This window comes from Pundamilia nyererei, unplaced genomic scaffold (genome assembly GCF_000239375.1).
Source record: "Pundamilia nyererei isolate P.nyererei 1_Seehausen unplaced genomic scaffold, PunNye1.0 scaffold00146, whole genome shotgun sequence".
NCBI lineage: Eukaryota > Metazoa > Chordata > Actinopteri > Cichliformes > Cichlidae > Pundamilia > Pundamilia nyererei.
The window spans coordinates 1-23,838 of record NW_005187547.1 but is presented as its reverse complement, the minus strand read 5'-3'; the positions used below and the strand labels follow the sequence as shown (position 1 = coordinate 23,838).

Genomic DNA, 23,838 nt, shown 5'->3' with positions numbered 1-23,838 from the left:
TATTCTTACTACTTTAATCTTAATTTAGTTTTCATTTACTTAATGTTCTTTTCTTTTAAATCCAGTCTATAACACTGCGTTTATGCTTCCAGACAGTGGCTGAAGTCTGAGGACATTCAAAGAATATCGCTGTTCTTTCACAACAAATCCTTAGAGAAAGAGGTAAGAGGCTTTAGAAGCTGTAAATCTTGTAAGTTACATAAATTTGTCATGTCTAAGTTGAGAAATTTCTTGGAGTAGGATTTAAACGTCTTTTTTATAATGCCTAACCATTTTTTTCTTAATCTTTTCAGTACAGAGCAACAAACTTGCCGGCCTTTAAATACTATGTCACCTGCGCCTGTTTGATCTTTTTCTGCATTTTCATTGTGCAGATTCTGGTCTTGCCTAAGTATGTGCATTTTATATTTCTTTATATTAGAACTGAAAACATTTTAAATCAATGAGATGGTTTCAGTGTGGCGGGTTTGTGTGGTCATTTTGGGGACGACTTTGTTTGGTGGAACAGATTAAACTTCGTTTCAGAGTTTAAACATTCAACTTTTTTTTGCAGGACAACAGTCTTGGGAATATCCTTTGGAATGGCTTTTCTCATCCTTTCCCTTATCCTCTTTATATGTTTCATTGGACACCTCCTGGTGAGTAGTGTCTTTATGCAAAGTCAATTCCTCCAGGCATCTTTGTACTTGGTCTTTTCACATCAGCGGATAGGCCTGCTGTTTAATGTAGCCCTTGTGTTCTTAATGTTTATCCTAATGTCATTCCAAAGGCACACGAGTGATCCAAGCGCCTCTCTGGTCAGCTTAACAGCCCATTAAGTGACCCTTAAGTCAACACAAGTGCCACTTTGGTGTAGCTTTGGGGCAATGGTCCAGAGCACACCGGTTATTCTGTATTATTTCCCAGGTGCCATTTACATGCACAGATGCAATCATCAAATTTTACGCCACACATTGTCATCATCCTGTTTCTAGTGGAATGATTTGTTTCAGGAAATCATTACAGAAAATTTGCATTTTGCAATCACAGAAAATACACCGGTGGGAGTGTGAAAGTTCTAGAAATCACTAACAAAAGTACAGCAATGTAAGTGCATGTTTAATACATTTGTTCCTGTCTTGAAAACAACATGAAAATATAAGGCAGCTGTTCTCAGGATAAATCTACTGTTTCGGTGAAGTGAAGGGCTAGATTATCACAAACTTTTCCACTGTATAAAAACTGTACAGCTGACCTGTATAATGTGTAGACCCCCCCCCAAAACAAAGCATTACTGTATTCATCAGGAGATCCTTATTTTGTCTTCTGTGTGAGGCTGCGGATATTTATTAAAGTCAGTATTACGCTGGTCTGTTTAATTTACATTAATACTTGTGTTTTCACAGGCATCTTAATATGACATGTAATGAAATGACATAAAAAACTGAAGGTACTATAAAATTTTATAGGCCACGGGTCCATGCAACCTCACTCATTCTTTGATGGCTTTAATTCTTAGTAAGTGTGCATCAGCTGCTGGTTCTGACCTCGGCTCCCCGTGGATGTCGCTGAACTCTAAAGACAAAACTAGAAAAACACTTTATAAACAACCTGTTGCCTTTATATCGGAATTGTTTGGCATTGCTGGTTCGTGCTCTGTTTCATGTCGTGTCATGAAAATGTCTGCGTATTGGGAAATTTGCAGTATCTCAGGAAGATGCTTGCAGGGCTACTGTGTAATAACACAGAATCAGCCTACGGTAAATTTTATGATTCCTTTTGTCAGACCACGTGTCAAATACCTCATGTGAGTTAGATGAACTAAATATGATACAATTCCACATTTAAATAATACTTATTTATAATTTCTTTCCTGGATTGGAAGCACTGAACATCTTTGACCAGTCAGTTTTTGTTTTTTTTAGTCACTGAAAATAGCTTCTGTTTATTTAGAAAATTAAATATATATATGTAAAAACAGAAATACAAAAAAGGGAGACCTCTTTGCTTTAAGAAATCTTTGCCGCAGAGTCTTTTATCTTAAGTAGCAAAGTTATTTAAAAGTGACTAATTGAATCTTATGTAAGCACTCACGTCTCTTACATTGATCAACTTGAAATGCTTTCATTTCACTTCATTCATCATTTACATTTAGGTTCTAGGCATCCAAATAGCTGTTCTAACAAAATGGTCCACAAATATCTTGATTTCAGACCAAAATGATTGCCTCACTAACTCTACATTTCCAATTTTCCCTGTGGTATAAAATAGTCTGCCATCCTTAGTATATTGCAATTTACATCTCTGAGCTATTTAAATGTGACATCCACTCAGCCCTAGTGATGCTCCGATATTTGCTCTGAGATGATCAAGTAAACGATTTGGGTTCTCGCTCTCATGGCTTCACAATGGAACAAACTGTCTGTAACTGACCTGGCACAGGAAGATTTCAATAAATCTTTGATAATAAACAGTAAACATTAAGTATAAAGTGGCTATGTTGTGCTGCCGGGGTTAGACATGAGGTGCATGATTGCACAGTCTCTGTTGCTCTAAAGTGACTCTAAATAATATTAATTTCCCTTTTGAACCAGGGTTTGAATCTAGTTAATATCCCATTTTGTCTTTATTTAATTATAATAATGACAAAAGAAACACAGGTACTATTACAAGTAGTTTCTAATAAAAATGATTATTGTTGATCATTTCTAAACAGTGTTGTTCATGATAAAGTCATTTAAAGTTGTAATTTTGCAGCTCTGTTATTTCATTTGTGTTGAAATTAAAATGTTGGAATTAATTGCTATGAACTTAAGTGGAACCCTCTCCATCATTATGTGGCTCTCGCAATTTTTCCTTTGCCCTGCTGAGGAAATACAGGTTAATCAGAAAGTGTTGCTTCTGCGTCTGAACTTATGTTTAGTTTAGTTTGTGTCACACTAGTTATCTTTAGTCAACAAAAGCAATGAATTTGCTCTTTAGCACTTGGTTGTTGAGATTCTTGTAACTAGCTTGTCCATCGTTGTGGCTTCCTTTGCATGTGACATATTTGTGACATTATATCCCAGCTCTTTCATACCTTATTGCATTTGTGTGTTGTGTGTCTACGTGTTCCTGCAGCACTGCAGTAAAAGCACCTCCACTTCTTGGATGTGGTTGCTGAGGTCATCAGTTATTATTGCCAACAAACCATGGCCCCGCATCACTCTCACCATGACAACCACAGCTCTAATACTTATAATGGCAGTCTTCAACATGGTAAGCTTTTTCGATGTGCAGGTACTACACTGAGGGAGTGGGACCACACCTTTCAGGCTTTACGAGGAATATATATAGCAGTCCTTCTGATAACACATCTCCTATTTGTAACTGCAGCATAATTAGAAAGTAAAATGCGGCATGTTATCTCACAAAAATAAATGGGCTTCTTTAAAATTATATTCTTAACAACCTTGCAGAATACAAATGAATAATATAAAAATGATATCTTCATTTACTGCAGCAAGAAGCAAGTCAGTCATCATGTTTAGAGCCTGTGGAAAATATTATGTAGCATTCATTAATATGCCCTTCCCCTCCCCTCTTCCTTTTTTCTTTTTTTTTCTTGCTTGTAAATTAAGCCTGAAAAATATTTAACTACAGAGCAAATATCTTGCATTGTTTCTTTGCAGTGAGTCTATCAATTGGCTCCTAAGACCAGAAGATTGTTTACCCAGCATTTCATAAAAGTGCCAAGACAATTTGCGTGCAGTGATGACTGAATGCTGTATTTAACATTTACATCGTTGCTTTGATTTTCTATATTTATTTTCCGATTTATCTGATTGAGGTTTATTTTTGTAGACAAGGAAGCCCATCAAAACATAAAGCCTCAGACAAAGGTGGGATGGAAGCCTGAGGCTTGAAAGGAAGCTGCGTGATAAAGCACAATGTCAGGACCCTGGTTTAGACCTTCACACAAATCGATTCCAGAGATTATAATCGTATTTTGCGTCTGACTCGGGTCAGTCGCTCAGGGCGTATGAACCAAATTAACCTGGCTTTGCTCAGCGGGGCAGCCAATCCTCATTTTATCCTGCAGGTTCACTTTAAACGACGTTGTTGAATGCTTGTCACTATTGGCCTCTTATCTAACAAGATTCTATTTTCCTCCTGCAAGTCTAATGCAGACTACTTCATCTTGTCCCATGCTGATGTGCAAAGAGGCAGGCAGAGAAAGCGTATTTATAATTTGCATGACAATTCCCTGGATTGTTTTCTGTGGTCCTGAATTTCTGTTGACTTTGTGTTTTTCTTCTAGTTCTTTTTGGAAGACAGCGTGCTGCCTCCAGTTCCTAATTACAATTCATCCAATGAAACACTGTTTTACAATAAAGAGGAACTAATCACCCTCTCTGGGAAAAACAATTTCTACCTTCCTGTAAGACAAACATCGCCATCATCATCATACTTTATTCAGAAATTTGTTACTTTAGGTTTTTGTTTTTCTACAAATTTGCAGTTACTCCTCCTCCTTCTGTATAGTATTTAATTTACAGTTGCATCCTGGGCCTGATCTCCTGCTCAGTGTTCCTGAGGATAAACTACGAGCTGAAGATGATTATCATGTTGACAGCAGTTGTGGTCTACAATGTCATTATCCTACAAACACATGCCTCCCTGCTGGACGAATACAGCAGATTTCTGTACGAGACCGAAAGCCTTGACAGGTAGGCTTAAAGTGAAAAACAGGAACGCTTCGGGGGGAGCATGAGATGGATGAAAACAGTCAAAGAGGGTTAGGAGACTGTGATGGTAGCCTGAGGAGGGAGGAGGAAGTTCTGAGCAAACTGAGAAATGGTAAATTATATTTTTTTACAGCTATAAGGCATGCTACGATAAAAGAGGAGGTGGATGGGTTAGCTTAAGATTTTATAGCAGTAAAATGTTAATGCACCACTTATTCACTAGTGAAGTAGACAACTGCTTTAGAGTTAAAATCTATATTTAAAAAGTCAGAGACCAAGCTTCATTGAATAGTTTCCCTATGTGCCATGATGCACCCACCCATGCAGAAAGAAAAGGAAAAAGCTAATCATGCTATGATAGGAAGTGCCAAACTTTATAAGAACAAGTGTCTATATATAGATAGTATATAAGAATCAATTAAACATGATGTAGTATGAGAAATATATTTTATGAGTTACTGTTACTACTTGTAAAATAAATGGCACCAAAATGTTTCTGCTTGTTTCTATGTCTACTCATGTTAAATTGAGACATCGCAAGGCATCAGAGGCGCTCCCATCTTTCAGGATGTCACCCAGTATTTGATGAACTCAGACTTGCCATCATAGTATTAAATGGCTGTTATTATTTAACTCATGCAAAGGAAGTTTTTGCTCTGTCCCCCAAGTCACAGCTGAGCTGAGCTGCTAAGAGAGACTATAGAGATGTTGGGACATGAAGAGACAAATCTTCCCCCATAGATGAGCATAACTGAATTAACCCTTACAGATTATGACATCAATTGTAATTTCACTAGAAAATATGGATTTCGTCTGAGCTGGAAGACAGGTTTTTGAATGTAATTTCTAACATAAATTTTTTTGACAGCTAAAGCATCATTAGCTTCTTCTTTGTGAGCAAATAAATGTCAGCAGATGTCTAAATTGTCTGATTTCCCACCAAGGACGGCACTTTTCTGTCTGGTTATGGGCGTTACTGTCCCGGACTGTAAAACTGATAAATCTGAAAAGTTTTGATAATTTTTCTAGTTGGAAAAATCTTAACAGCTGTTATTTCTTTAATTAAAAGAAGAAGAAGAATCCCAGCTGCAGTGCGTCTACTTTTCATCTCCAGTTTTTACTGGAGATAAGATTAAGAGTAAAAATGTAAAATGTGCTTCCTTGTATTAGAATGCAGGTCTTTTGACAGTTTAAATGTTTTCAGCATCAGCTTTCATCCAATATGCTTTGGGCTTGGACTGTGTGGGAGTCTACGTTGATAAAACCTTGCTTTTTATGATAGTGGAAGACTGAAGTTTTATATTCCAGAGTTTGTGCAGAGCGGTATCTCTGAGGATCATGAACACTTGCTTTTTTTTTTTCCTTCTTGAGAAATGTCTCTAGTCGATACACCCTTGCAGGAGGGCTAACCCCCCTCCGAAACGCATCCAGTAAACAAGCTCTTGTCACAGCAAAGCAGAAGCGACAGTCTTAATTAAGTGACAGGTTGGAATAAAACGCTCTGCTAGACATCTCTACTGACTGCAGTCAAAAATCCCCTTTCTCATCTATAACTTTTAGTTTTCTAGCCCTCTTTTGCTGTTCCATCTTTTTTTTTTTTGTTGTTCAGTTGCATTTTATTTCTGTCTTTATCTTTTTCTTATCTTACAAAAACATTTGTCTATTTTTTTCCTGCCCAGACCAGGAGTTCTCAAAGACCTGAAGACTATGGGCTCTATATCCCTCTTTATCTTCTTCATCACTCTGCTTGTGCTTGCCAGGCAGGTAAGTCTAAGCTGTAATAGTCTGAATGGCGTTGTCATCGGTCTCCTGCTGCACAGTTTATCGCTAAAAGAAAAGTAGTTTTCGTCTGTGTGCCATTATTACACCATCATTGGACTTTTTCCATTCTTTTTAGCTGCGGGTTTTGGATGTTGATGGAAAGTTATTTTTACTGTATTTGCAAAATGTAAAAAACCCAAAAAAAATCCTCTGATTTAGAAATTTTCCCATGTGATGTGTTCTTACCAGCTGCTAGCTTTAGTCTTTTGAAGCATGTTGAGAGCATTGCTAAGCTTTAGCCTTATCTTTTACCTACCTTCCTTTAGATTCTTTGACCCTTAATGGTCTCTCATAGATTAACACATTTTAATGCCACTAATGTTTTACGTGACTCATTTCTTATATGTCACAACGGCGATGCTTTGGACGATTATAAATGCAGACAAATTTGTAGCTCTGATGCTGCTGGTTCTGCCTCTCTCTCTGTATCTCTTTATTATCTCAGAGCTTTATGAGGAAAAAACAGTGGCTCTCATTTATCTTCTAAGTGAAAATCAATCAGTGAACTTGGTAGAAATGGTTAAGCTTTTTGGCTGCTGTGACACACTGAAAGAGAGGCATCTTTAGACCAATTTGTGTAACCTCCCTCAGTCACTCAGGGGCAGCGATTTACATCAGCAAGTCTGCTGTTACTCAGATGTAATTTGAGATTTAGTAGTGAGAGAGAAACCAGAGGCTGGAGAGTAACATGTTCTGTACTCTGACTTGTTTGGGGGTTCTGCTGAATTGTTCGTACTAGAATTGGAGCATCGTATTTGTACAGCCCGAGGCCTGTACTATATGAAGAAGGATTTTTTGGTTAGGGAAGTAACCTATACGCTTAAAGTGCAATGGAGCAGGTTATGTTTAAGATGAACAAATAAACAGCTACATCATTACTTCCTATTGACCACTGAGACCTTGATGCTAAAAGCGTCTAAAGAGTGTTTTTTTCACCAGTATTTTGCGTAAGAAATGCAGATAATTTTTTTGTTATACATGTACACAGTATATCATAAATAAAGTGTATTACTTTGCATAGGTTAGAATAGTGTCACATTCAGGATTTTGTCACTCAGGGAGAGTAGGCATGGTCAAAGGAATATTGCAGTTTCATTTTTAAATGGGATGGAGCTGATCACCTGGGCTCTACTGTGTACTGTCAGCAAGGCTGCTGGAAATGGTTTTCACTGTGGATGCTGTGGATGTCCTGAAAAGCTACAGAACTGGATACTGACACTTAATCAATTTTCCTGTAGACTCCTGTTGGTGGCCGCAACAACACCACGCCAACGGACTCTGTTCTGGACCGTTCTCTTCAGCTGGGTCCACGTCTTTCTGGCGCCCTTCACTTCGCTCTCGACAGATCTTCTCCATGTCTGTTTGGGTTTCCTTTTCCCTTGAAGGTTCCAGTCCAGTGCTTGCCTTGTAACGTTGTCTAGTGGTTTTCGAAGTATGTGGCCTATCCAGCCCCATTTTCTCTTCTTGATGTCTTGACGGACTGAGTTCTGGCTGGTTCCCTTCCACAGGTCTGTTTGAGATCTTCTCAGGCCATCTGATGTTGAGGATGTGTCGCAAGCACTTGTTGATGAAAATCTGTATCTTGCTGGTAGTGGTGTTGGTCACTCGCCACGTCTCGGACCCATACAGGAGGACTGCTTTCACGTTGCTGTTGAAGATGCAGATCTTGCTGCGCTGAGATAAGGCTTTGGAGTTCCAGATGGGTCGCAGGGTGTTGAATGCAAGCCTTGCTTTGTTGATCCGGCTCCTAACGTCTTCATCTGCGCCGCCATCACTGTTGACTATGCTTCCTAGGTAGACAAAGCGGTTGGTTTCCACCAAGTCTTGTCCCTGTAGCTGCAGTGGATGTTCTTGTCGGTTGTTCAACCGCATCACTTCCGTTTTTCTGACATTGATCTTCAGGCCGGTCTTTTCTGCCTCCTCAGCGAGCCGTGTAAGCTTGGACTGTGCATGTTGCTGCTTATGGGACAGAAGGCTGATATCTTCTGCAAAATCCAGGTCCTCCAGCTGTTTGGTGAGGGTCCACTGGATGCCGGTGTTGCTGCCCTCTGTGGTTCTTCTCATGATCCAGCCCATGACGATCAGGAAGATTGTTGGTGACAGCATGCAGCCTTGCCTCAGTCCAGTTTTCACTGCGCAGGGTTGGTCAGTTTTCCATTGTGGATGATCTGGCAGGACGAGTCTTCATAAAGCTGTTGGATGATGTTGATGAGCTTCTGCGGGATTCCGTAGTACTGCATCAGTTTCCACATGGTCGTCCCTTTATCTAAATGTGCTTTTCAGAGAGAGTTAAATGTATTTGAAGAATACAAATTACTGAAGTAGTTGTCTCTACCATAAGGTGTAATTATATCTGCACCATAAATAATAAATTCTATTTATTAATATCTAAAGTGTTACATGCGCTTCTGATTTGTGTACACACAGTTTTTAAATCACTGCCTCTATTTTTGTTGCTGGCTGAAACATGTGGTAACATCTGTGCTGTCCAATCCGGTCATCTGCAGTGCTTGATCATAATTGTCCCGTCCTGCGAGCACGTTTTTCCTTGGTTGGTCATTTTTATTTACCAGATCAGTTCACTGCATATGACAATTAAACAGGATTGACTAGAGTTGCCATCACAGACTACCTGAGGTGTGAGTGCTGAAGAAAAGGAAAAAAAAAATCAATCCCATCAGAGCCTTTAATTCTACCTGATCCTGGAACGTTTTATTCCACTTGTCCTTCCTGATCTTGGACTCTGAAGAAGGCCTTGTTATTACACTGGTGAAGTAACTACATCATTTAAGCAAAGCTGCAAAAATCACTGGGTCAGTCTTGTCTGCCTTGACCAAAAGTCATACTGTATGAGGTTTTTGTAAATGTGCCTAAATTCTTGCATTTTTTTTACATTTCATGTCCTAAGACTTGTTGGTGTCCATATTTGTGGCTGTTTCTGTTTTTCTCTGTGACTTCTTGGAAGAAAGCTGTACAGCTATACCTTCAGTCTCTTTACCTCTGTGTCCTCTTGTAACAGAATGAATATTACTGTAGGTTAGACTTTCTCTGGAAGAACAAGTTCAAGAAGGAGTGTGAGGAGATTGAAACCATGGAGAACCTCAACCGCGTTTTACTGGAGAATGTCCTGCCGGCGCATGTCGCAGAGCACTTCCTGGCCCGTAACTGGAAGAATGAGGTAGGAATTTATAATCTGTGGTGTTTTTTATAATAATAACTAATGTAAATGTAACATTATCCAGATTTTATTTTCACAATAGCTACAGGACTAATGAATGTAGAATTACACAGAGGACTTCAAAGTGCTTGTTTATGTGCAAAGTTCTTTTGCGTTCATTCGCTGATGCATCACAAAAGAAGGATGTTTAATTCAGGATATCAAGACACAATTGTCAAATGCAAAATATTGAATACACTGTTTTAAAATGTGTGATTAATTTAAACTGAAATATTCATTGGTTGTTTATTAAAATAATAAGGGCTAAAGCTCAGATTTTTATTTTGAAAGTGCAAACTTTAAATGAACCTGACACTTGTTTTGTAGTGTGACAGTATGATGCCTCGCATGACTCATTCATTGCTGTAAATCCTGTTACATCCCCTGAAGTTTTAGATCTGAGGGAGTTCAAAGAATGTGGCATCCTGGAGGTCATGTAAGATTAAACAGGAGAGCAGCATCTGCTGCAGAAATCCTGAGTGACGAGTCAGCAGTTGACTTCATTTCTGTTCTTGAACAGGGTCCAAGAACAAGATGCTCTAATGAGATTTCAAGCAACTGTTTGTTGTTTTTTTGGATGGTGGTTTGGGTGATTTGCCTCCTTTAATTTGTCAATTATGTTTCATGTGCTGCCCAGTGATTGATTTTTACTTGTTTTGAAGTTTGTTTGTTTTTTAGGTCTGAATAAAACACAGAAAAGCTCCAATATGCGGTGCAGATCCCATATTTGTCTTTCAAAATCTCTTCATCTGTAATTTATCAGTTTCATAACAAATTTTACAGCATTGTTTTGCACCTGCACAAGCTAACGACTCCACTCTGTCTTCTGCTTCTCTTTGTCATGCAGGATCTGTACCACCAGTCCTACGACCTGGTGTGTGTCATGTTTGCCTCTATCCCAGACTTTAAAGAGTTCTACACTGAGTCTGACGTCAACAAAGAAGGATTAGAGTGCCTCAGGCTCCTCAACGAAATCATTGCTGACTTTGATGAGGTAAATACCCAGATCACCACAAAAACAGTCAGAAACCGTGATACCATTGCACTGCTTGACTCAGTGAAGAGCATTGCTTTTTACAGATTCATACAATTAGGTTTTATTGTCTGTGCTGCTATAAATTTGGGTTTTATTCAGTTGAGCAGTGTTTGTATTTCCATGTGTAGTTGCTTTCCAAACCGAAGTTCAGCGGTGTGGAAAAGATCAAGACCATTGGCAGCACTTATATGGCTGCTACTGGGCTGAACACATCGCCAGGGCCTGAATACACATCACAGGTAGGCCCATTACAAAGACATCATCATTTTTGTGTGACTGCCGTATGCACATCATGCAAGAACCTAATGTGTTTCTAGTTGTGCTTTTTTATGTTTCCCAGGAACATGACAGGCAGTATATGCACATAGGGACCATGGTAGAGTTTGCATTTGCCTTGATGGGAAAACTGGATCTTATCAACAAACACTCGTTCAATGACTTCAAACTCAGAGTTGGTGAGTTATGCAGAGAAGCTGAAATTAAATGCAAAGTAATGTATATAATATTTTACAGGACTACACTATAATCTTTCACATATTTAAGTGTACTGACCTCACATGAGAATTGAAAATGAGTGGTTTAAACTGATTAATTAAATTCCACAGCTCGTTTCAGGTAAATGACATGATGTAACAAGATACTATCACTGCAGTGGGAGTTTCATTCCTTGTTGCCGCCTTCTCGTTATGATATTTTCTGGAATCCCACTTCTAGAGTTTTGTATGAAAAGCAGGAATCAGCTTGACTGCAATACATCCAAAATTGCACTGTCATGGAGCCTCTATGCATCCCTTGTTTGTGTAGAGTTCCTGTAAGATGTAGAGTGCACAGATGTCTGAAAAAAACAAGACTAACGCTTATTTATGCAGTAAGACTAAAATAAGAGGTAGAACAGCAGGAAGGCATACTCCAGCTCCCTCTGTGCAATAAGAGTCAGAGTTCGATACCTTCAACCTGTGTCTTAAGATCTCAGCATGGGATGCACCATTAACTCAGCAGTGTGCGTGAGTGACTGTACATCCCTGCTGCTTCCAGATGGGGCTGAAAATGCTCCATGAGAGAGCCGTACACACCCTCACCCACTGGGACTGGACAGAACCAGTAGCTGTGAGACTGTATGCGCCTCCTGCACACTTGAGCAGATTGCAATTTCCAACAATCTGGAGACTGAGTCAGAAGCTCAGTCAAAGAGAGGCCCAGTGTCATCTCAGTGCTGCGAACAGCCTCCAGACTGCTGGGGATTAAGAGTTGAGCTGCATTTAGCTCGCCCTCCGTTTCATGTTCTGATGAAATCTTGTGAAAAGCTTTGTTCGTTCTCAAAGCAGCAGGGTTCCTGCTCAAGTCGGCTTTGAGCAGCACTCAATAATTAATCAGTGGCATCAACATTTGATTTTGATACATTTTCAACAAGTAGGAAATCTAAAAAAGCAGTTTATATTTGTAACCATAAAATAATAAGGTAATTCCAAATGAATGGCAGCAATAGGGACACTGTCTGAAAGGTTTACTAAAATGTTTCCTTTGTCAGGTATTAACCATGGTCCAGTGATAGCTGGAGTCATTGGGGCCCAGAAACCCCAGTATGATATCTGGGGAAACACTGTGAATGTAGCCAGCAGAATGGACAGCACCGGAGTCCTGGGGAAAATACAGGTAAATGATTTGGGGAACGTTTGAGTTTAAAGACATAAATAAAATAAAAAACCCACTTACCCTGCCTATTCACTGCAATACTAAATGTTAAGACAGCTGTCAAACATCAGCTGGTATTTTATTCTGATAGTTTCTTTCAAAGGACCAGCAGACCTCCTTCTTCATACTGCAGACATTTAAATGGCAATACGGATGCTTAAAAAGATAAAACTCTTCTTTCTTATGTGCCATTTATTACAGCAAGGACATCTCATCTTGACATCACATGGCATCGTCAAATCCTATCTTATGTCATGTCTGAGCACTGATAAGACAGAATGGTTTTTCAGCTGCTGCATGGCATGTGGCTGTGGCAATCATTCAGTCTTCAGAGGGCTGTATTACATTTCGCGGCCTGTACACATTTGATAGAGCCATCTGCTGTGCAGTGCGGCACAACTACAGGGCTCGCAATTGCATTCCATGATTTCCGGATGATATTTTAAGACAGATAGAAGGCAGAAATAAGACAATTTCTTTTAAAGTAGCATTGATATTGCCTACCAGAATGTCACTTTTACTCATGGTAAAATTCCCAGGCTTTCAATGTTGTTTGCTTGTTGTTCACACAGTATTTCATCTTTGTGCTTTGGGAGTACTCTCTTGCTTTAACTTACACATTGAATTTTTATGTTTTTGTTTTCTTCATCTATTAACGACCGAATCCAAATACGCACCAGTGTTGGCAACTCTGCTTGACTCACACATTTTGCTGTTAGGGCTAAAAATGAACGTAAATGTTAGACTTTAAACAAGAGGTATCCAACCGCAATCCTGCTGTCAGTGGATTTTAATGAAGCACTGCATCGAAGAAGAACCGTTTACTGATGAGTTAATGGTCAGCAGAATTTTCCCGTGGACAGCTGAGTATTTTTGCCTGTAGGAATTTAATTCAGTCATGTAAGATGAGCAAAATGGTCATCACCCATCTGGTTCTCCCTGCAGGTGACGGAGGAGACGAGTGACATCCTTCTAACCTTGGGGTACATGTGCTCTTGTAGAGGCATCATCAATGTCAAGGGCAAAGGAGAGCTTAGGACCTTCTTTGTGCACACGGAGATGACTCGGTCCCTGTCACAGGGGAACGTAATGCCCTGAGCCTGATTTACACAGGCACGAAGACTTTTGTTTCAGATTGAAGAGGTTTGAATTTCTCAGTGCTGCTTTTATAAAGTGTGGGGCATAAAGGGACCTGATCTACAAGGAGGTAAAAATCGGATTTACTGTTGCGTTACAAATTACCTATGCCACAGCTGTAGTATACATTTTGTCACTTATGTAACTGTAAGTGTAGCATGTACAGGAGATAGGCAGTAACACCTAAAAATATACTGTAATGTGAATGTGGGAGCTGGAAAAAACACAGTTGCACAAGTCAGTCTGATGTAATAATGTACAAGTTCAATGAGAGTGAAAATCTCCAATGGGCTGAATTAATATTCTGCCTCAGTTCTGGGAGGCTTGTGGTAGTTGCTTTATCATAGAAACCCCTTATCAGCAAGGTGCATCAAAACCTATCTCACCCTACAGGATACAGTTTGGATGCCAAATAACTTTTGACTCTGCATGCCCCTAACATGGCAGCATTTCCAGAGTTAGGAAGACAGTTTCTTGTCTTTGTACTTTTATCTGCTTTAATTGCACCATTTACCAACTCTTGGCACCAAACATTTTCATTGTTCTACCATTTTTTTTGTGTACAGACGCCAACAACTACGTCACAGTTTTGGCTGGATTTGTTGAGCTGCTGTTCTCACTTGAAGGGGATTTATGTGCGTTCTCCGTTTGGGAACTCATTGTTTGTGTTATTTCAGCACCATATGAATGCAGAAGAATAACTGCATGGCAACAATTTTCAGCAGAGTCTTATAAAGACTTTGGCGCCCCAAAGATAACAGAGGGTATGAATTAACCACTAACTTTTACCTGCTTCCTGAACTCAAGCAAAGTCCTAGGGTAACACAAAAGGCCAGAAATGAAAAATCTGATATTAAAATGAAAGCAAAGGTCAAACCAATACAAGTGAAAATGTCACAGCCACTGTTGCAAAGGTAAAATGTGTCTTGTTAAGAAGAAGAAAAAAACCAGCCAGAAAACAAGGTGTACCATGTGTACATAAGTCCATCGACCTTGTTAGAAGCACCAAGTCTTAGATGTATTTTACAAACAGTCTAGGACTATAATAGGAAAAACAAATGAAAAGTAGAATCTATGAATATATTCTGATATTCATGCAGGGCGGTGTTTTCCAAAACAGTCTTTCCAGTTTCTCCTTGGCTGCATTGACTGACGTGATTAGGATCAGATTTGTCAGTGCTTGCTGAAAATGGAAAATCTGGGGCCAGTTGCATAAATGACTTGAGATGTGTACAAACACATTGCTTTCATGCAATTTATAACAGGATGTGCCGTAACAATGGACACCCTTTGCACACTTAAAAACAGGTGTACATAGTTGGGGGTGTTTTTTTTTGTTTTTTTTGTTTTTTTAAGAGCCACAAGCAGAATAAATAAGAGATTAATACGAAAACATGAATGATAAACCTTTCTGTAAAATCATGCATCTTTTTCTTCCAAGTTTTCTTGGATGATCTAATTAGAAAAAAAAATCCTCAATGGTGACTTCATAATGTTATTTTCAGCAGTTAAATATGTAGTCTGATTCAGTGTGAGTTAAAATGACCAAAAAACCGTGACAAACACACATTATGAAGGTTACAATTTTGCCATCATTCATCCAGATTAACTTAAGGTCTGTATGTTACAGTAGAAAGCACCTTGTTGTTGTGATTTGGCACTGTAAGCCTAAACTGAATTCATGTGACGGATTGTCATTTAAATACAGTTTACCCAGCCTTTAAGTTAAAATAAACAGCATACATTAAAGCTTCTCTAAGGTCCTACACTAAAGTAAATTCCTTCAATGTTAAAGTGGTAAACTGTTATTTCATCTTTGGATCCAGTTTGCATCTGCACATGAGCTCATCTCTCTTTTTTGTAAATAAAAGCTGATTTGAATGTGGGAAGGCGGGACAAAGGTTAAAATGGCATCCAGACACACATAACATGACACATTTGGTGACTCTACAAACTGTGCTATAAAATGTTTTATCTTAGCATGCACTTTATATTGCGACCCTGACAGAAAGACTGCAGACTTTTGTTTGTGGGTACAGTTTTATATGCACCTGGCCCCGTGAGCCACAAAGATTTACAAAACAGGTTCAATTAAAAAACTACAAACATTTAAGACTTTCTTGGGAAATCCATGCCTGACCTGTGTACAGGGTAGCTTTAGATCACATATGATATGGTGGTTTTGTAAGAAAAGAAAATACTACCAAAAAAGTGTTTTGATGTTTTGATGATGCAAGTTGTTTTTTGTAAAAACGTAATTAAAATTTCTATGTATTTCAGTGCTACAGTGCCTTTATTTACCCTCAGGATTCTTCGAATATGACAAGCTCAGTTCATTAACATGTCAGGATTTGTAATGAAAAGCCGTACAGTACGTGCTGAACTGATATTATTCGTCAAATGAAACTGGACTGTGTGAGTAATCAAATGAGCTGACGATGTCACTATAATACATACATCATAACTAGAATAAAGGTCTTTGGTTTACCTTTAGAATACTGTACAGACTTGACACTGGGTGAGCATGCAGATGGCTACGATATGTCTGGACTTTAGGGTGTAAATTATTTCAAAAACAGATCATTTTGGTCCAACTAGTCTGAATGAAAAGAGGAAACCCAAAGAGACAGGGGGCTTCATACCAGAGTATTCGAACATTTACACAGGACCTTTAGCAGCCACACTACAGACGTCTATGCTTCTGTTGACCTCAAGCAAAAACAAAAAACACTGACATGATGTTTTTGAACGTGCTAATTCTGGGTCTGACCTTGGCCTGACTGCACAGAAAAACCCAGTTTCTATCCACAATTCCTGACACTGACTGTAAAAATTTGTTAGTCACTTTGTTTGTTTCTTTACTATGGAGCTGCATATTTCCCTCATACAGAAATGATGCTAAAAATAGATTTAACCTTGAGAGCTTTTTAATCCTGCACACTTAACCATCCCTATAACTGAGGGAAAATGAATAACGGCTGTATGTGTCAGTGTTCATTATGAAACAGTCATTTGACGTCACAAAGGAGCGCCACTCCACGCAGGATCCAGTATTCTGGAGGAAGGGAGGTTTTCAGGTCTACAGCTGCGATGTAGTTTACGTCTGTCCTGGTGGGCTTCTTGTAGATTGGACAGGAATAGAGGCGGGAGTCTTTTACACCTGCAACACAGAAAAGAAACACGGCATTTGCTGCAGAAAGTGGAAAGAGAAAAATCAAAAATGGCATTTTTCATGAAAACTAATGAGAGAGAGCAGCAGCTGCCAAACTGTGCCTTAATTGTGTTTCTAACTAGAATCATTTCAATTCAATGAAATATTTACATCAGTGCAGAGATGCCACTGGGACACCCAGCTGTGCTCAAAAGAAACATCTGTTTTTATGTAGTTAGGAATCTGCTCAAATTAGATAGCTCGAATTAGGAGAGCACGCTTATTACCCAGTACTCCCTCAGCACCATTTTATAGTTCTTTAGCCAGTCTGCTGCTTGTTTTGCTGTTAGTCTGCCAGTAGAATAGCAACAGCAGTGCTCCTTGCTCATGCATCAGCAGGGAAAAAACTAAAAATAATTTTCTCAGAGCAAACAAACAGGCTTGTTGTGTCTTTACAAATGACACTGTATGTGGACAAGGATGGAACTAATCCCTTTGCATGAGTGAAAATTAAGTAGAGCAGCTTTCCAACCTCTTGTACCTCATGCCTACACATGTGCACGGCACACACACCAAGCACTTGTCTACTGAAGCATCCCTTTAGCAGTCTCCTTTGCACTGACACACTCAAACGTAGCAGGCTGCCTTCGTATGGGAAATGCTGGGAGGGGACGTGGTGTAAACAAACTGCATTATGCGTATCATTGGATCATTAGTTCATTTCCCAGGAAGCCTTGCTCGCAGGCATCCATGGGGGTCTGTGTCTGTCTGAATATACGTTGGCCTTATCCAGAACAAACACTGTGCCACATACTGCTGGTAATCTATTCCCAGACAAAATAAATAACACTTATTCTGCTTGACATTTAAATGTTACATCCAAGGAGTGACTGTGTGGGATGCAAACATTGAGAAGACAGGTAGGATATAAAGCTGCTCCACCAAAAGATTTGTTTTTTTTAATTTCCCCTCCACACTGTTCCTAAATAATATAACTCACCATTATTCTCAGCATACATCCTGATCACCGGCATCATCTCAAAGAGAACTTTGGGTTTGGAGTCAATAAGTTTGCAGTTGCGGCGGTCCCAGCCAGCTCCCTCCAGGTAAAGACCATAGACGTACACTCCCTCTGTGGGCGGCTGGTTGATGTCATCCTTCATCCACTTCGTCACCTCGTTGCACAGCACCATGCGGTCCAGGGCCCAACCCTTGTTCGCCCGAGTGATCTCCTGCGAGTACATGTGAATGGCACATAAATGACAGAAGTGACATTTTGAAATGGTTTTCCCACATGAAAATCAATTTTGATAAAAGGTCTGTAACAATAGGAACACCAAAATACACTACTGGGAGATAAGTGAACTCCATCACAAGAGTTGTTTTGTGAGATGATGTTGCAAAAGGAAAAAAAAATAACTCCAGTATGACAAATTAAGTGAAATTTGAGTATTTTATGGCCTCAGTCATTTTATTCTCATTTTCAAGTTTAAAAGAAGAAATCCTTAGTGGGCAAACTTGGGAGAGACAGAGACTGATAACAAATGACAAAGGCAGGCACATACCCATCTCAGATAAAACAAGCTAGCAACTTCAGGCACATTACACAGAATCAGAGAACAATGTAGGTAGTTTGTGATGCCTGTGGGATAATAAAAGTACATCTCCTGAGAAGCTCAGTGGTAGGACTGAGGGCTATATTTGGTATCTATCAGTAGTCAAACAAATCTCTTCTTAGTAAAATACAGAAATCTACATCCTCAATATTTCCTTTATCCGGGTGAAAGATCCAGGCTCTTCAAAATATTCACTTGGAAGTAGAATCCTTTACTCAGTGCATACTGCAACTCTCAGGTCTACACTTCAGTTCATTTTCACTGTTACTGTATGTAATACGACTCCTGTTTACCACCAAATTCAGTTAAAAACACACTGATTTAAGCCACCAATCAAAGTATATGTTCAGCAAACTATTAGATTCAAACCCCCAAGATAAAAGTTCAGTAGCATGGAGGAATTGTTTACCTTACAATGGTAAATGGCCTGTATTTATATAGTGCTTTTACTGGTCCCTAAGGACCCCAAAGCGCTTTACATATCCAGTCATCCACCCATTCACACACTGGTGATGGCAAGCTACATTGTAGCCACAGCCACCCTGGGGCGCACTGACAGAGGCGAGGATGCCGGACACTGGTGCCACCGGGCCCTCTGACCACCACCAGTAGGCAACAGGTGAAGTGTCTTGCCCAAGGACACAACGACCGAGACTGTCCAAGCCGGGGCTTGAACCGGCAACCTTCCGATTACAAGGCGAACACCCAACTCTTGAGCCACGATCGCCCCAATCGTGGCTTGTATCATTACAAGAGCAATGATACAAGCTTGAGCCTGTCGTATGTAACTGCACTCAATTATCTTCATATACATGAGCTCTTTAAATATTTGTTGTATTGCTCCTGTCCTGTTTCCCCTCCCTGAGCCTGGTTGTGCTGGAGGTGTCTTCTTGTTAAAAGGGAGTTTTGTCTCCCCACTGTCACCAGTTGTTTTCTCAAAGATGGGTCATCTGATTTTGGGGGGTTTTTTTGTTTCTATATTATTGTAGGGTTTTTACCTTACAATGTGAAGCACCTTGAGGTGACTGTTGTTGTGATTTGGAGCTATATAAATACAATTGAATTGAATTAAACATTACAGCCTTTCAAAACTGATAAATCACTGGATTTGCTAAATAAATTATTTAACATTCAAAATCTCTTCAAGTTGTAGATCCCATCTGCTCTCACTTTTCCAGAAAACTTTAAACATACATTTGCTGTCATGTACTTTTGATGCAAAATTGGAACCACAGATGGCAGGAGTAAAGTACAGGTATAATACAGATGTTGTTCCCCCATAAAACTATTCCCACTTGCTGCCAATCTACCAGTATTGGCCAGATCAGAGCACACAAATGGCACCAATAGATAGAAATGGTCAGAGAGGAAGACTAGGAACGGCAATTTCATACAAAAATTGCCATTTACTATGCTTGTGCCTGCAGAATTCACAACAGGGATAGGATTTAAAGACAAATTCAGCATATTGTCTGAATGCAAAATGAATTTCATGCATTGTAAAAAAATAACTACTACTACTTGCAGGTCCCTGTGTATGTGTTTGTGTCTGTGCATGTTTGCATGCGTGTGTAAATGTGGCTGTGTGCCTGCTTCTCCCTCTGCGTGCCATCTGGTCTTTTCCCTTGCTGTGGGTAAATGGTAGGTAGCCTGATGTCGTGTGTACCTGTCTCATGGCTGTCAGGAAGCCCTGCGGGTTGAAGAAACCTGTCATCCAGAAGCAGTTGGGTCTCCCTTCAAAGATCCAGGCCTGGAACTGACGGTTCCGCTCAAGCAGCTCCGTGAACCAGAACCCCAGGGTGCTGGAGGCCCACGATGACTGAAAACAACAAGGAGACAGACAAACAATAACATGAGCAAAAGAGTACAATAAAACGCTGAAACATGTCATCCAGGTGGCTCTGAGAAGAAAAGGGGAGATAAGACATGGATTATGAAACATGGTGTGGGCAAGTGAAAAAAAGAGACTTGACACAATGGGGAAAAAAAATACAACAGAGCACAATAGACTGGAGGCAAATGATTCAGAAAAAGGATAAAACTGCAGGTAAAAGAAGTCGGCATTGCAGCCAGGAATCCCATTCCAGTCTGAATTATTCTAACAATGCTGTGTTTGTGAATGCAGCCTGACTGTCAGCTAAATAATTCTAAAAAAAACAAAAAGCCCTAAAAAAAAGTCCTAGCTTTTTATTGTTTGCTTTAGTATGGCATCAGAACAAAGTTTCTTATTTCAATTTCTTTAATCACTGAGATGGATTTGTGTGCTGTGTATACAATTATAACAATGAGTACATTAATAAAAAAGGAGCACGAACACGGCCCAAACGACAAACGAGTTAGTTTGGTCTGATAATGACAATGTCCCTTGTAAGAGCATCAATTATCCCGTGTGCTACAACTAAACCTCAAGGACACTAAATAACAAAGCTGATAGCACTAAAATCTGATCTGAGGTATTAATTTGTGCCTCTGGGCCATCTAGTACTCTGTATTGAATAGTTGTTAGAAGCTTTCACCGGAGATAAAATGATCACCTTTCATAGGACTGTTCGATATAACGATATATATCGGATGAAGATATAAAAACGTCTATCGTTTCATTTTATGCTATCGTTTGTTTCGTAGTGTCGCAAAATAAACTGTTTACGGCAATATTTTTTCATCGTTCTGATGGTCACTGTAGTGGCTATATTCATTTCTTAAATTTCTCTCTTTATCTTATATTTAATATAACCACACTACGGATGGACAAGCACCTGTTTGTATACGTTGTCGTTAGCAACAACGACGGTAAAACCATCGCGTTTCCGCTTGTTTATTTTCCACATATAAAATTGTTTTTTTTTTCCCACAATAAAGCTCAAGATCCTGTTGAGACTTTCCAAAATAAACTGAATCATGTGAGAGAGTATGCAGTGTTTATGGATGAGAAGCAAAAAAGAGCCGTCAGGTGCTAAAAAATAAACCTTAGACTCAAATGTTAGAACAGGCTTTTCCCCGCAGCACGCCGTGTAATAAATACTCACACACAAAAAAAAAACAAAACGGCGGCCGTTACAACTTATGTCTAAAAATGTATAGTTTCATGCATCGGTTAAAACACTGGACTCCAGGTACACGGTGCCCAGCTGGAAACACTTCAGGCAAGTTGAGCTGCCCGAGATTCACAGAATTTACAGAAAATGCTACATTCTTTTTACACATACAAATCTTTTTTACACACACACAAATTCTTTTTACACATACAAATCCTGATTTACAAGTACACAACTCATTTACAAGTACAAAATATTTATGACCACAATTTGAGCCCATACATAAACTCACAGTGATTCTCTCAACTGACCTTCTTCCAGCGTGCAGGAATTCGTGCATCGTACATGCAGTCCAAGGCATCCCGCAGGTTCTCACTCATGATGATGGTTCCATCAATAGCCAGCTTCAGGTCTGTCAAGGTGTTTCGGACAAGAACTATGATCCTCTGCATCCGATCGACCTCCTGACGCAGAAAGATGTTCATAGGCTGGAAAGGACCCATCTTCTGAAGACGCTCTCTCACCTGGTTTTATTAAGGCAGAAAAGATTATATCAACAGAGATGTGTAAAAACACACCATCTCATTATGTGGAAATGTACCTGGGATCACTAAAGTTTAATATCTACTCTGGAAAAACTGTATTTAAAGTGGAGCTTTATGCTGCATTTTTCATGTTCGTAGCTACTACTGTTGTTAGTATTGGTGAATTCATGTTTGCTTCACTGAAAATGAAACAAATATAGGAATGAAGATATTCTGTATTTCTGACGGGCCTTTCTGCTCCACATGCAGGCTGTATTCATTTTAAAACATCTTTTAAAAAAAAACATTTTTTCCTATTTTGGAGGCCTTTATGCGCTGTGTGAAGAGACAGTCACGCAAGCAGCAGTGAAAGCGGCATTCGCGGGGTGTGTTGTGAGGTGACAGTTTTCCATGATGAGCTTTGCACCTCGCCTCAGAAAAGTCACACTCTCACCTCATTTTTTTCTTAGCAACAAAAAAAAAAAAAAAAAAAAGCGGAGACACAGCCACCAAAATAAAACAAGATCCAGCTGCATTCACACACACTCCTTTCTATTTCTGGTCTTCTTTAGACTCTACTGTCAAAAACACTACACCCCACCTCTCCGCCTGCACCAGCCACAAGGAGCACACAGCACACAAGGTGAGTGGAGTGACATTGCACATGTTGCTTTGCACACTTCGCTCTGCAAAGCAAATACACATAGGCTTACTTCAAAAGGTACGTAGTCAGGAGGCAGTTTTTCCAGCATGTCGTCAGCCAGCCTGGATACTACAGATTCTCTGGTTTCTCCTCCGCCTGATGAGCTGTCTTTTGGCTGAATGCTGAGGATGGTATCCAGTACGTCCTTAGCCAGTTTACTCTGAAAGGTTATGTCTGCGTTTGGGTGCAGCCCAAACACCTCAGGAGTGTCGTAGGCTGGGAGACCCTGAGAAAGAGGAACAGTGATGGTTAGCGAGGTTGGTTGCATCACTGAGACAAATCTATTCAGACAGGGAATGTCCATGGTGCATTCTCTTTACTTTCACAGTAAGCACTGTGAAAGCGTCCCATGGAGCATCTTTTCATTCCTGCAATAGCGGAAACCTATCCTATAAAATATGGAACGGTTGAACTACTACCTGCTTTTTGGTTTAATTTTGTTTTTTTCCCTGGTTTTCAAACTGCTACTTCATTGGACTGCAGTTTGTGTCACTGCTAAGCTCGTTGTTGGCTAAGTTGGAGGAACAAAAAGCAAGCATCTCCACTGGAACACGTGGAGTTACCAGCTGCTTCTTTTCACCCGTTAAAATGACTGTGGGGGGTGTGACACAGAGGGGATTCATACTAGTTCTAGTAAAAGGCCGTTGGCCAGCTACTATAAAGTGAGTGCAGTGAAAAGATCACCCACAAGCTTCCCACAAACACAGCTAAATGTATTCACTGGGCACATTAAAGAGTCACTACTCTGTGGTGATGGTTAGCTCTGCTTTCTGTGTTGCTGCATGTGAACATGGACAATGACGACAAGAAACTTGACAAGTTTAAAATCCTTTCTTTGTCTTTTTGTCAACAAATGTGTATGTGCTGAAATTTTTCTATCAGTCCTTCACAAAGAGAGGACAGACTGTCTATTCTCTCCAACTCGTAGCTGACTGCTGGCTCTTCTTCCCCACGCACTGCTGCGTTTGTACTGGTGCATCATCAGGAGTGGAAAGGCTCTGTCCCATCATTTTTCCCTCAAAGACACCACAGATGATTTTACCAGCGAATGCCATCGCAGATGAAATGGATGAAACAATGTATTTGATAAGGAAATACCCATTTGGAAAAGTAAATGAATTAAAAGTGCTGATTAATAAATACATTTACATGTCTTGGTGACTGCAGCTGGAACCTTGGCAAAAAGTGTATGTGTGTGTG

General features: G+C 39.8%; 2 protein-coding genes across 5 annotated transcripts in view; one reads left to right on the top strand and one right to left on the bottom strand.

Annotated features, from left to right (window-relative positions):
* adcy2a (adenylate cyclase 2a) overlaps window positions 1-15,165 on the top strand; it is a 63,212-nt gene extending 48,047 nt beyond the window's left edge. For 3 of the 4 annotated variants that reach the window (XM_005744612.1, XM_013913720.1, XM_013913719.1), the window contains 13 exons: window positions 93-162; window positions 294-391; window positions 554-638; window positions 3,100-3,237; window positions 4,280-4,399; window positions 4,504-4,688; window positions 6,386-6,470; window positions 9,547-9,705; window positions 10,592-10,738; window positions 10,909-11,019; window positions 11,121-11,235; window positions 12,309-12,433; window positions 13,418-15,165. In XM_005744612.1, the coding sequence (XP_005744669.1) occupies window positions 93-162; window positions 294-391; window positions 554-638; window positions 3,100-3,237; window positions 4,280-4,399; window positions 4,504-4,688; window positions 6,386-6,470; window positions 9,547-9,705; window positions 10,592-10,738; window positions 10,909-11,019; window positions 11,121-11,235; window positions 12,309-12,433; window positions 13,418-13,570 (1,591 nt within the window). In that variant the 3' untranslated portion in view covers window positions 13,571-15,165. Of the gene's footprint in view, window positions 1-92; window positions 163-293; window positions 392-553; window positions 639-3,099; window positions 3,238-4,279; window positions 4,400-4,503; window positions 4,689-6,385; window positions 6,471-7,765; window positions 9,046-9,546; window positions 9,706-10,591; window positions 10,739-10,908; window positions 11,020-11,120; window positions 11,236-12,308; window positions 12,434-13,417 lie in introns of those variants that run through there. The other variant, XM_013913721.1, reaches the window with a different exon arrangement.
* A 470-nt stretch (window positions 15,166-15,635) lies between these two features.
* On the bottom strand, window positions 15,636-23,817 carry LOC102199969 (dynein heavy chain 5, axonemal-like). Its single transcript, XM_005744611.1, has 6 exons — window positions 23,788-23,817; window positions 22,649-22,864; window positions 21,723-21,935; window positions 20,043-20,195; window positions 17,761-17,992; window positions 15,636-16,769 (listed from the first exon to the last, which is right to left on the bottom strand). Exons 2-6 carry the CDS (start codon window positions 22,685-22,687, stop codon window positions 16,618-16,620), a joined length of 789 nt encoding a protein of 262 aa, XP_005744668.1. The 5' UTR covers window positions 22,688-22,864; window positions 23,788-23,817; the 3' UTR covers window positions 15,636-16,617.
* Between the last annotated feature and the right edge of the window lie 21 nt (window positions 23,818-23,838).

What these genes read in the sequence shown, in the direction of transcription:
- LOC102199969 (XM_005744611.1), bottom strand. Translation starts at nt 22,687, where the DNA reads ATGCTGGAAAAACTGCCTCCTGACTACGTACCTTTTGAA. An exon ending in TTCCTGCACGCTGGAAGAAG is followed by an intron (nt 20,196 to 21,722) that starts GTCAGTTGAGAG and finishes TGTTGTTTTCAG; the next exon opens with TCATCGTGGGCCTCCAGCAC. An exon ending in TCCTGACAGCCATGAGACAG is followed by an intron (nt 17,993 to 20,042) that starts GTACACACGACA and finishes ATGTACTCGCAG; the next exon opens with GAGATCACTCGGGCGAACAA.